The sequence below is a fragment of the Anabrus simplex genome, chromosome 4 (assembly GCF_040414725.1).
Source record: "Anabrus simplex isolate iqAnaSimp1 chromosome 4, ASM4041472v1, whole genome shotgun sequence".
In the NCBI taxonomy this organism is placed as follows: Eukaryota; Metazoa; Arthropoda; class Insecta; order Orthoptera; family Tettigoniidae; genus Anabrus; species Anabrus simplex.
Window position 1 is genome coordinate 407,519,751 of NC_090268.1, and position 13,306 is coordinate 407,533,056.

Sequence of the window (13,306 nt, forward strand, 5' to 3'; positions counted from 1 at the left end):
CCCGTGATCACTTCCAAACCTTGGATCACCCGGAAGCAGCAAAATTGTTACGAGTCCAAAAACTTTGAACGCTTTTCTAAAACGTTTCCGGATAAAGAACTTGATGCGACTGCCCAGGCCTACAGCATGGTGGAAAAGAAAAGGCTCAGAACAGAGCTGTCGGTTCTGTATTGAAGGCCAGATTTTAAGAATATTGGTGGGGCAGTTCCACTTCTGCAGTTCATAATTTCCAGTAATCTTCAAGGTACATTCTGCCAAATAACTAAGCTTCTGAAGATATTAGTATACTTCAGAGCCTGAGAGATGTTTCTCATCACTGAAGAGGATCAAGACCTTCCTGCGGAACACAATGTTACAAGAAAGACTAAGTGCCCTCGCAATGCTTTCCATTGACAAGAAGATGGTCTCCAGCATGGACGGGTTCAACGCCAGGGTGATCGACAAATTCTGTAGCAAGATCGTCACTGAGCGAGTTTTTCTATATGTTTCTAAATATTTTTATTTTGGACGGGGTGTGGGGGGGGGGTGTGTGGGGGTGGAAATGGGTTACAGCACACAACTGATTTTGTGCACCAGCCGCCACTGCTTCAGGATAAAAACTACTAGGTTGTAATAACAGCATAATGTGTAAGATAGGCATCTCTTTCTATTGCCTTGTACATAATGTGGTTTGGAATTCCTGTGTCCATCCTTTCAACTTCCTTTTTTCCTACTAAATTCCTGGGCATGTGGGAGCAAACACCGCAAAGCAAATACGCATTCCAATCAGCAGACCAATGCTTTGCCAAAAGGCTAATGAACTGGTAATTGGAATTGATGTAGAATATTTCACTCTGCCTACTTGTAGACATGAAAATGAACGTATGGAAAGCTACCCCTGCACGTCCAAGAAAATGTGTTCTATCGTGATACAAGAGAAATTTTGAATTTAAATTATGCTGCGAAACATTCTAAATAAAATTAAGGACCATTCTGAATTACAAATTTGAATATCCAGTAATGGGACCAACTATTTTCTTCGAAAAATGAATTATCTATGTTTCGAATTAAACCATTCAAGTAACATACAAAACCGTACCTGATTTCTCTGGGAATGAAATATTCTTTGAATGAAGCAGGATTTTGAATTAAACAATTTTGAATTATTGAGATTCTAGTGTATGCAGTCAAATTACCAGAAAAAAAAAAGTAGAAGGAAGGAATCAATACACGTGTGGTAGATGTGGTCTTGGACTTCAATGTTTTATCCGGCTTCAAGGATTATCGTGAGATCAGACAATTCCATGTGTACTAATCATTCTTAAGTGTATTTCAAGCCTATTCTAGATTCATTTTAAGCCATTTTTGTATTATATTCATGTAATAGAATCTGGAAAAGTTCTACTTAAAAAACAAAAATCCCACCAGAGGGTTATGAACATACAGCAGTCAAAATGTTAAATGAATAATTACACACCAATAAGCATGACATATTGCACTCTAAGGTAGAGATGAATAATAGAAAAGCTTTGATACAGACGGAAAGACCAAGGGAATTCAACTACAGAATGAGGCAAGATCTCCTTGCAGAAAGAAAGACAACAAAATTAACGACAGTTGCCATGCACTATAGGAGGAAAGTTATAACTACTACACGCTAACAACACTTACCTCTTTAGTTGCCCACTGGAAACCAGCCACAACAGAGTCCTTAATTTCGTTCAGATACTGTACTCCCTTCGTGCAGTCCATTAGCAGATTAGGCCCAGTGCCGTCAGGACCAAAAGCCCAGATCTTTCGGGCTTCAGTAACATCGTAGTCGTATTTTTCGCCCAGATAACGTGCACGAGCTTTAAATTCATCACGTGGATTAACTTCTCCCTAGACAACACAAACATAGTTTAAACTAACTTACGACCTGCTTCAGTTTCTAGTTATTGCTCAATCGTTCTTACAAAAATATTCCAAAATTCATATGCAAACATGTAAAGATTGACAACTTACCTTGTCAATGTCCTCAGCAAGACCATCGGGCATGGGAACAGCCTTCATAAATAACCGATTGTGCTTGTTAGGAGATTTTGACAAACACATCTGGTCTGATTCTTCAGAAACAGTCTCTCGGTATGATACTACAGGGTCAGACTTCTTGATTGGAATGCAAGCATGGTCTTCCTCCAAATCCTACAAGAGAAGCAAATTTACATATTGGAAAACATTCTGCACTGAAATCTGCATATTACTCATGTAGGTTTTTTTGTATATTAGTTACAAGAGTCGGTGATTAACGACATTAACGGTTTGGAGCCATTAAATTCCTTGTGTGCGAAAAGCTAAGCTAATGTGGGAACTAGAGATTAGGAAGTACCACAGTTGTATAGAAGAGGGTCTGGGATCAGGTTCAAAAGTAAAGCAATAGAAACAAATGTGATTTATTGGTATGAACAAGAAAGCACTTAAAATTTGGTTTAACTCCTAGTTGAAACCAACGCAAGGTTAGTCATCCTTTCGACCTCTTCATAATGACACAATGTTATGGGAGCTAACGCCCCAAAACACAGATTCACGACTCTACAGGGGTCACAAATTCAATTTCAGATCACAACTGGTATTCACAGAATTAACTGTAAACTTATGAATCTGCGTTCGTCCAGCTTTTGACATGAAACTGCTAAGTGCTTATTGAAACAGTGATATCCAAGTTTATTGTAGTTATTGGAAAACAAAGGCTTTAGACTCTAGTCAAAACTCTAAGGTGCAAATATCAATATACATGCAACCGTTAAAAGATCCGGAATCCCTAAAATGGAAAAGTGTCAAATTTCAAAGCACATCCTGAGTTGCAAGAGCATTTTAACCCAATGAGTGCTACATCCGCCTATAGACGAGCTGACACGGCCAGTCCACCACTGCCACACCCATTTCTAGATGATGCACAAGAACTTTAATTTTTTGAGTTTCCCAGTTGACTCTAGTGCCGATTCGATCTCTGGCATGCTCTGCCATATGTTGGGCATTATGCAGAGCTAATCGATCACGGTTTATAGCTTTGGGAAGTAACTTACAGGGCCTTTTGTAGACGTCAGTGGAGCTTGTCTGTGATGTAAACAAGCATGGCGGAACAACAAGCTACTGTAGTTGCTCTTGCAGCGATGTTATTTCAGATAAAAGAATCTTTCCGTTATTAACCACAGCGTAAAGTGATGATTTTAATGAATTGTTAACCCATTGAGCCCTGCATATTTGTTGGATTGAAACTGCATTGGTGCTGGGATTATTTGAGGAAATATAGTGTCGCTTCACATCATGAGAAATTTCTTACAAGACCATTAAAGATTTAAGTATACATGAAAACAAAAGGCTTTCATACCACAAACTGCAGAACAAGGAATACTGTAAAACATTTTATTTTATTAGCATCACGGGACCGTACTCAATCCGCCTGCTGAGCTGTAACACAGTCTTCTCTTTGCACTTCCTCTTCGAATTCCCCATCCATTTGTTCTGCAGGAGCGTTGCTCATACTAGTACTAATATTACCACTAATTTCACTGAAAAAATTCATTCCTAATCATCATTACGTCCTAAAAGGGGTTATATATCGGTAAGTATCAGTTCTATACTAGCAGCCATCTTGTTTACAAGCGAATCTCAAAGCTAGAGATAGCCCACTTCAAACTAATATTACCAAGCACACTATCGATATATATTAGCCAAGAGCATATAACATTGCAAAGAAAGAGTCCCTACACAAATCACAAATGCAACTCACTCTGCCATCTCTTGAGGAAAAGTTGAATTACGCAGTAAAATGAGACAACGGAGCAGTTCCGTGGTCCGGGGTTTGGTCCACCGAGACGAAGCACGGAACGGTTCCGTGGCTCGGGCCCAATGAGTTACGCGATTTTGAAAGGAGAGTGCCGAAAATATTGTGAAGTGAGAAATAAACAGAGCTTCCTCCGAAACGAAGGCAGAAAAACACTGCAAATTCAAATGCTATTTCATCACCATTTTTGTGGCAGACTGATGACTTTTCTCCAACTCTGGGATCCACAAAATCATTGACAAAAAAAGATTCTGCCAATGGTGTTAGTACAGTTGGTGGTTGTTGAAACAAATCTGTATCACAACTGGTGGAAAACATTGAGCTGTCACAACATTCCAGGTTACAAAAGTATTTTAAAATACCAACTTAAGTACTTGTTAAGGAGTTCCATGTATTAGTTGCCTACATATTTCAGGAAATAATTTTATTTAGGGCTCTTAACTTTGTATAAATATGATGTACGCATGGGCACAAAAAGTGTAATTTTGTTTTCTCTCAATATAATATTGAACGTAAGTGTAGGATTTTCCATTTGCTTTTAGATTTACAGAGAACCATATAAAAACATTTTAACATCATCCAAATACGTAAAAAAATTGAGGCTTCTACATTTCTTTTACATGCGAATGATAAAATTCAGCACAGAGGTACCTGTCAACTGGTAACTCAGCATTTACAACGTTAAATTTGAGAAGGGAACCACCTCAAGTATAAGTGTAACAAGATGTGTTTTGTGAAACACTTTCGAGCATGACAAATACTTTTTATCTTTTAAATTGGAAGCTGAACAAACGTTTTAATAGCATTTTAGTAACGTTTTTAAGTACATATTTTAAGGATTCCTCCCCTGCTTCACTCCCAATCGTCGTCCTCCCCTTATACAAAGTTATAAGCTTTTCGTGAGACGAGATTGAGGTTGTTATGAGAACAATATATTGTGCATACTTTCACCTTTATGTACCCAAGTATAAGTGAATGTAGTTGATGACGCCTGTGAAGCAGTCGAAACGTACCACGAAGGATTTTAAATTACCAAAGGCAAAACCTCAATGCTCAAATTAGAGACAACTTAATTTTTATTTTCAGATTGGAGAAACGTTCACTGAACTGTGTCAAATAAATTACAAATTTTAATGTGGATTATTTTAATTATTTTGATGTATATACACAAGCATTACGCGTAGCTTAAATTTGTATAAAATACAATTTAGTTAGAATTTTTTGTGTAATACAAATACTGGTATTAAAAAATTATCCGTGTAATGGTCACACCTTACATTTTCCAAAAATGCTGGTATAAAAAAAGTGTAAAAAATAAGCTGTGAAATATTGAAACCATGCACAGCAACGAAATCCTTGAAGATCAATTTAGGTGGTGATATTTTCAACCACAAACCAACCCTCCTGCGATTCTTACATTTCTGGTAGTACCGGGAATCGAACGCGGACCCCAGAGAACGGCAGCACTAACCGTTATGCTACGGAGGCGAACTACCACCACCATGCTTGTACTTCATTAGAGTTCATGAATATACAGAAAATGCATATGTGGGATATACAGGATTGAGCCATAATTCTGTAACAAACCAAATGTAACAGTAACACATACATATTAAGAAACTCACCTTTAGACAGATTTCTAAATGCAGTTCACCTGCACCAGCGATGATATGCTCACCAGATTCTTCTATAATACACTGAACCATAGGATCAGATTTAGCCAAACGCTTGAGACCTGAAAGAGCAAAACAACACAAGCTTGAAGTTTAAAGGCAGCAACATCAACCATAACCAATTAAACTAGGAACCATCAACTGCTCATGAATCAGCTCTGCATCATGCACTCTACTGGCAGCATCTATCTACCAACCTGAAATATCTTCATTTAGTTCGAAATTCCAGGCAACACTACAAAATTCCTTCACGTATTAGGAAGCACATCACTGATCGTTCATTTTGGTCTTCAGGTAATAAAGAATAAGTGAGAAACTAGCTTTCTCTTTGATGTAACACTGTTCATGATTGCAATTGAATTTCATACATTTAGATTTATATGGCAGTTATGCAGTGCTTGGTAGCATAATTGTAGTCTATATTTCGTGAATATAATTCATCCCAAAATTAAACATGAATGATATTCTGATGAAAGTTGATTATACGACTAGCTAGAAGGATCTGAAGGATCTCATTTTTAAGTCATTGATGCAGATCCCAAACACACAAGTCCTGTTGATGACAATGCAGTGTTTACTAGTGATAATGTCCACACATCAAGCAGTAGTAGTAGTAGTATTAAGGAAAGTGACCATGCTCCCAATATCACATGGTTTTCACACCAAGCAAATGCTGGGGCTGTACCTTAATTAAGGCCACGGCCGCTTCCTTCCAAATCCTAGACCTTTCCTATCCCATCGTCGCCATAAGACCTATCTGTGTCGGTGCGACGTAAAGCCCCTAGCAAAAAAAAAAAAAAAAAATCACATGGACTAGTTAAACCCCAAGTAGAATACTGTAGTACAGTATATGCCCTGCACATGCAAGAAAACAGTTTTAACAGTTCTGTGAAGAACTTCTGTACAATAATTAAATTTTGCCAGATAATATGGAGATATATTTCCTTGTTTTATATATGTTCATGTTTCATTACTGAATCATAAAGAACATTCTTTATACTCTGATTTTGAAATATTAATTCTTCTGTATTTCACATTTGATTTGCACTCCTTTGTTGGGATTTAAAAGGCTATAAATATTACATTTGTAATTACTACCTGAAGTTCAGAAATTTATTTTGCCTAAAGTAGGCAGACAAATAAGCACTTAAAATTCCACTTATGAAAATATTCCTCATAATTTCTTGATCACCCCTAACTACTAATCGCTTTGCCTCCCCCAGATTTTGCTCTAAATTTCTTACCTTCTGCTGCAATATTTCCAGCTCATCTTCATTACACCCTTCCTCCTCCTCTACTTTCCTCATATCTTCCTTAATACTCAGCTTTAGGTCCTTAAACTCCTTATATAGCCCGTGAAACATTTCCCTCATTTAGTCCACCTGACATGTCCCTCTTACCTCTTATCACTTCAAATTTGTCCCATCCAATGGAAACAAGCAGTAAAATAATTAAAATAGACATTCATAATGACAAAAATGGGCATTAAAATAATGGAGATTGTTTCATACAAGATGAAACCAACCTATTAAAATTAGGTCATAAACACAAACTTAAACAAAACCTTAATAATGCCACACTGAGGCCTGGTTTCATCAACGCGGGTTAAATATGTTGTAACCCTGGGTTTGTTAACTCATTCTCATGAGCCACGCGTTTCACCAAGCTATTTCGGCAGAGGGTTAACTAACACCGCAATAACCCTCACTGGAAACAGCTGCTGTACTAATCAAGGAGGCAGTGACTGAAAATCAGAAATCATGAACACACCTCTTGCGTTGTTCTTTTGTTTACTGTTTGAGCGGTATTTTGTTTTCTTCCTCAGGTCCGTGGTAGTAGATATTATTCTTTCGTGATCGTGATCGAAAAATGGAAGAAGTTCAGAAAAGAAATAGGGGCACGAATTATTCTGCTTTAGAAAAAACATGGCTTATTGAATTAGCCAGCAAGTACCAAAGCATTATAGAATGCAAGAAGACTGACTGTGTAAAATTAAAAGAGAACACATGGGAAAAAATAACAGGGGAATTTAATAGCATTGCCCGCGTTGTGGTCGTAGCAAGATCGGTTGTAGATACAGCAGTGCGCATTATACTCTTTCGCATTGAAAGTTCGCCACTTATGAACCTTTATCAGCAAATGTCCAGCATTTAAGTACAAAAATGCTGCAAGGAAGATTCTAATGTGTAAGTACTGTAATGTTCGCATAACGTGAAAACGAAGACATGCGTGCGATAAATACTGTAGAGAATCAGAAACACACAAAAAGAAGAATGAAGCAAATGAACATAATTTTAAGCGGCAAATAACAATCGGTGATACTTTACACACCGCAAAGAAGTTGAAAAGTGATAGAGAGCAATTTGTAATAGACACAACAAAAGCATTCATGCAAGCCAGCATTTCTATAGAAAAATTGGCTAATCCTGGCATGAGGACATGGATGAATATAAAAGGGAAGATAAATAATACCGACTTTATTATAAAATATGACGATATTAGTAGTCCTATTCTAAATAAATCGCACCAAGCTCGATAGCTGCAGTCGCTTAAGTGGAGGCAATATCCAGTAATCGGGAGATAGTGGGTTCGAGCCCCACTATCGGCAGATGGTTTTCCGTGGTTTCCCATTTTCACACCAGGCAAATGCGGGAGTTTTAAGGCCACGGCCGCTTCCTTCCAATTCCTAGGCCTTTCCTATCCCATCGTCGCAGTTAGACCTATCTGTCGGTGTGACGTAAAGCAAAGAGCAAATAAATAAATAAATAAATCGCATGGTTGAGTTGTAATAATGTTATTGTTTTTACGTCCCACTAACTACTTTTATGGTTTTCGGAGATGCCGAGATGTCTGAATGTTGTCCCACAGGAGGTTTTTACGCGCCAATAAAACTAGTAACACGGGGCTGACGTATTTAAGCACCGGACTAAGCCAGGATTGTACCTACCAACCGTCTGAGTTACTCATCCCCGGCCAGGCGGCACCAGCATATCCATGAATATCTTCTAGGGATATATGGCTTTGCAAAATCCAGTGAAAGCACGTCTGATAGAAGAGAAGCAAGAAGACATTGTTAGTGAAATTTTAGGAGGATTTGCACCAAGTGTTCGCAAGTATTATGGTTTCCGACGTCTAATGTGGTCAACGAAAGGGGCTGCTTTGTTTACAAAAAATACTTTCTGACTGTCGCACAACTCTGAATCCTGATAATGTTGAAACCATGCGTAGTTTTTTTACTTAGGAGACAAGTCATTCAAAATGTCAAAACATGTAGAACCAAACCAAACCCCATGGCACTTAACGCCCTGAAAGGGCCTTGGCCTGCCCTGTGACCGCTGCTCAGCCTGAAGGCCTGCAGATTACGAGGGGTCGTGTGGTCAGCACGACGCATCCTCTCGGCCATTATTCTGGGCTTTCGAGATCCAGGCCGATATCTCACCGTCAATAGCTCCTCAGTTCTAATCAGGTAGGCTGAGTGGACCTCGAACCAGCCCTCAGGTCGAGAAAAATCCCTGACCTGGCCGGGAATTGAACCTGGGGCCTCCTGGCGAGAGGCAGGCACGCTACACCTACACCACGGGACCGGCAAAAACGTGTAGGCTACGTATAAATTCCCAACTTCCGCCTAACTTCATTTTGAGGTTTCAGTGATTTATATAGGCCTACCGGTATTTATTTCTACAACATTTTGTATATTTGGTTGTTCTAAGGTTTAATAACAATTTAATACATTACAAGTGTTCACTTTAAAACCCCTAATCACAAAATTAATTAGATTTATCCCATACCATAAGGAATATTTCACAAGAAACATCGATCAGTATGACAATTTATTTCACGAAATACCTACTGAAATAGTGTTAGTTTTAACACCGAAATCAACAGTTTTATTTCACCAAAAAATAAGGCCCTTACTAATATGTAATTAAGTAGAGGCTCATAGTCCAAAACAGATTTAACTGAAGAATTAAAACTGATAATTATGTTTTTTACAAGTAGGCCTAATATTTTTCGAGGAGACGGTACCTGAATGAACATTTCCTGTCCTGTGCCGTATTTCGATTTCTCTCAGATTCATATCCTGTCCCGAATGCTTCCCATACCATTTTGATTATCATACCTACAACTTCAAACTCACTACCATTGCATTTGTCAACATATTGACCTAATTTGTAACAAATATCCTCCACATTCAACTGGTTATGAGCAGCCATGTTGCTGCAATGTGTTTACATTCCGTCAGCTGTCTGGTCTATCTAAGAAAACGTATAAAAGAACACTATTTTAGGATTCCATTGATGCCAGTAGTATCTAGGAAGCGTAGGGAATTCACTGGTTCCAAAAAGTTATATATTTAGCAGACAGGTGACAGAGGAAGTCTGTTTGAAAGTCGAGTACACTTTACTACGCAACCCGCGGGAGTCAATGTGCGACTCCAGTACGCTTTACTACGCAATCCGCGGGAAAGGGTTAAAATTAAGAGACTGTTTACTTCGGCCTTTATTTTTAACGAGTTAACAACTGCTATCAAGAATTAAGTAAAAAAATTTCCACCTGATCGATACTTTTATTATTTAACCTTAAGGCTAAATTTTATGTCATTAAAAATTGCAGTACATGTTGTAATTGCTTGGCTATCACCATCAGCTGCTTATCTTAAAGCTTAGGCGAAAAAGCACAAAACATTTCATAATTAAAATTTGTTGGTAAAGGACACTTAAGGCTTGTTTATGGGTTACACAATCAATAAAAATTTTCACAAAATATGTACACGATAACTACTATCTAATCAATTTAATTTCTGATGATTCACCCTTTCACAGTGTGAGGTATTCTCAGTTGGCCGTTCTTCTGACATCAATGAGTATCAGAACAGGTCTGTGGAACAATCATCACTGAATACCAATACAACGAAGTGAAGGTAAAAATTGAATCAAAAGCAAAGAGGAAAAGTATCAATTCGTCTAGAACAATTCACTGTAAGGACACTAAAATGGAATCTAAAACTAAATTCAAAGTAAAAACTTCTGCTCTCATTACTGAACATTTGCTTACAAATATGGGTAATGCAATCACACAGCTAAATAAACAATATTAGGCTAATTAGAATTAAAATATGGAATCTATCTGAATTGAAGATTCAACGGAATAGGAAGAAATACAATACCACACATACCGTACACTCAAAACATAAATTATGAATACATTTTTCGTATAATTCTATACCTTCATAGCCATCGAAATGGTATCTAATATCGTAATCTATAATATATGCAATAAATAAGTATTGATTGGTGGAAATCCTGTCCTATTTTTAATAATGGTATCTATTAGTTGCATTAATCATATATTCTACTTACCTTCCACCAATTTGGGCAGATCAGCAGGATTCTTGGGTTCTACAGCTACACGCACGACAGGAGATACGCTGAACTTCATCACCTTCATATTGTGGGCATCCTTGAAAGTTGTAATTGTGCCAGTTTTCACCAAGAACTGATCAACACCAACCAGACCGCAGATGTTACCTAACACAACCACGTTGTATTAGTGATAAAAGTAATACAATTATTTTTGGTTGTAATTGCACCAGTTTTCACCAAAAACTGATGAACACCAACCAGAATGCAGTCAACCAACACAACCTTGTATTAAGTCACATACAGAGGAACTAACTTCACACTTTTTAGTTTCCAGTACTTACAATCTTCTATTAGTGATGAGCTACACATACAAAAGTCATTAATGACTGGACTCGAGCCATAGGGTCTACAAAAGTGTAACAGCAGCACGTGTAACAATACAACAGGAGTTATAAAGAGGTAAAAATTGGAACAAATTTATATAACACATTGCAAAAAGAAAACAACAACAAATCCCCTGAACTGCAGCAGAAAGATGGTTCAGGATCCATTGCAGTGCCTGCAGTACATCAGTGACATGACCTCGATAATGTTGCGAGTTGGACAGTAGGCAATGCATTGATGGGGGTGAAAGTTCCTTTTGGGGATAATTGTAAATACCTAGGTATTAATAAGGAAAGATCTTCGTTGGGGTAATCGCATAAATATGATTGTAAATAAAGGGTACAGATCTCTGCACATGGTTATGAGGGTATTTAGGGGTTGTAGTAAGGATGTAAAGGAGAGAGCATATTTGTCTCTGGTGAGACCCCAACTAGAGAATGGTTCCAGTGTACGGGACCCCTCACCAGGATTACTTGATTCAGGAACAAGCCTATTTTCAGTTTCTAAATATAAATGTTGATTCTTAGGGTGCCATATATGTTAAGGACACTGGGTTCAGGGCCCTGACCTAACTTTAGGCTAAGATTTATTTTCGGCTGATGATGCTTACGACTGTTAAGCGAAACATGTCCCATCTTACAACGCCTGTTGTAATGTTTATTTCCTAAATATAAGGAAAGATAAGTATTGGAAAGGTGGTGTTAACTATTATTCTCGTTTTAATGTTCATATCTGATGTCCAATACGGTCTACAATGACATTTATTACTTGTAAGTGGTATGTTCCGAACTGTCAGTAGACAGATGGTGTGGGTGGACATCAGTAGACTAGTAAGTTTGAGTGGTGTCTTTAAAAGTAGGAAAGATCACAATATGAAGATAAAGCTGGAATTCAAGGACAAATGGGGGAAATATTCGTTTATAGGAAGGGGAGTTAGGGATTGGAATATCTTACCAAGGGAGATGCTCAATAAATTTCCAATTTCTTTGCAATCATTTAAGAAAAGGCTAGGAAAACAACAGATAGGGAATCTGCCACCTGGGTGACTAACCTAAATGCAGATCAGTAGTGATTGATTGATAGGTTTGGAATAGGCAACATGGGGTCTCTTGAAAAAGTACTATACACATAATTTTGGAGTGAATAAGTCTAAGCTTAGCCACCCTAGCACTTATATGGTGCACAAATATTAACTGCAGTCTGCTAAGGTACATGCACAGGAGGATTAAAAACTACGGTCCTATATCAAAAGGCTGAATCGCAAATTGTCCTCCAACATCTCCGCTGCAGTTCAGATTTGCTGATGTCTTCTTTTTCTAATATTTCATGTAAATTTATTCCTTTTTTACCTGTTGCTCTTCAGTTGAATTGTTTCACATGCCGCTGATGATTTTGATAGACTGTATGGCTGGAGTCCATCAGTTACCCTCTTCACATCAGCATGGCAAATTAACAACCTAAGCTTCCACTGTGGAGGTTAGCTTGTGAACAATGTGTATGTCCAACCCTTGTGCTGTATCTCTATGGTGTCAGGAATGAAGCAAGATGAATCTTTGTACAGAGTTTTTATAACCGTAAGCTTTCTTGATATCAACCTCATCAGAGGAGTTAATGACGAGATGAAAATGTATGACAGGAAGGGAGAGGGTGAAACCTGGTGTCAGCACATTGATTACTCATATCAAATAGCACCACCAAGCGGTTTGTTCGAGGCTTAATGTATCCATCCAGCTGACAAACTGCCATAAACAGCCATATGCCGTCACTACATATGAACACTGGAGAGCTTTGGCTTGCACCTAGTTATTAGAAATTGTACACCACTAGCTCCCTGACCAACATTCTGATGGTGAAAACTTTTCCTGATAATGGGACTAACAGATTCCTTCTGGCACTGACGTTGCACAAGAGGTGAATGTCACACACTTTCATGCGTGGCTGAAAGTTGCCTGATCTCAACAGTCGAGTCCATTTAGCAGAGGTGGTGAAAAATGAGATGATGTCTCAACACTGTCCCAATCATAAAACCATGTGGATTAACTCATTGGGCCCGAGCCACGGAACCGTTCCGTGCTTCGTCT

General features: G+C 38.2%; 1 protein-coding gene across 1 annotated transcript in view; it reads right to left on the reverse strand.

Moving 5' to 3' along the window:
• Window positions 1–13,306, reverse strand: part of eEF2 (eukaryotic translation elongation factor 2) — a 173,149-nt gene that overhangs the window by 37,319 nt on the left and 122,524 nt on the right. Inside the window, exons 11-14 of the mRNA XM_067145871.2 lie at window positions 10,839–11,006; window positions 5,431–5,540; window positions 1,984–2,163; window positions 1,651–1,860 (exon numbers count right to left, since the gene is read on the reverse strand). Coding sequence (XP_067001972.1) covers window positions 1,651–1,860; window positions 1,984–2,163; window positions 5,431–5,540; window positions 10,839–11,006 — 668 coding nt within the window. The remainder of the gene's footprint in view (window positions 1–1,650; window positions 1,861–1,983; window positions 2,164–5,430; window positions 5,541–10,838; window positions 11,007–13,306) is intronic.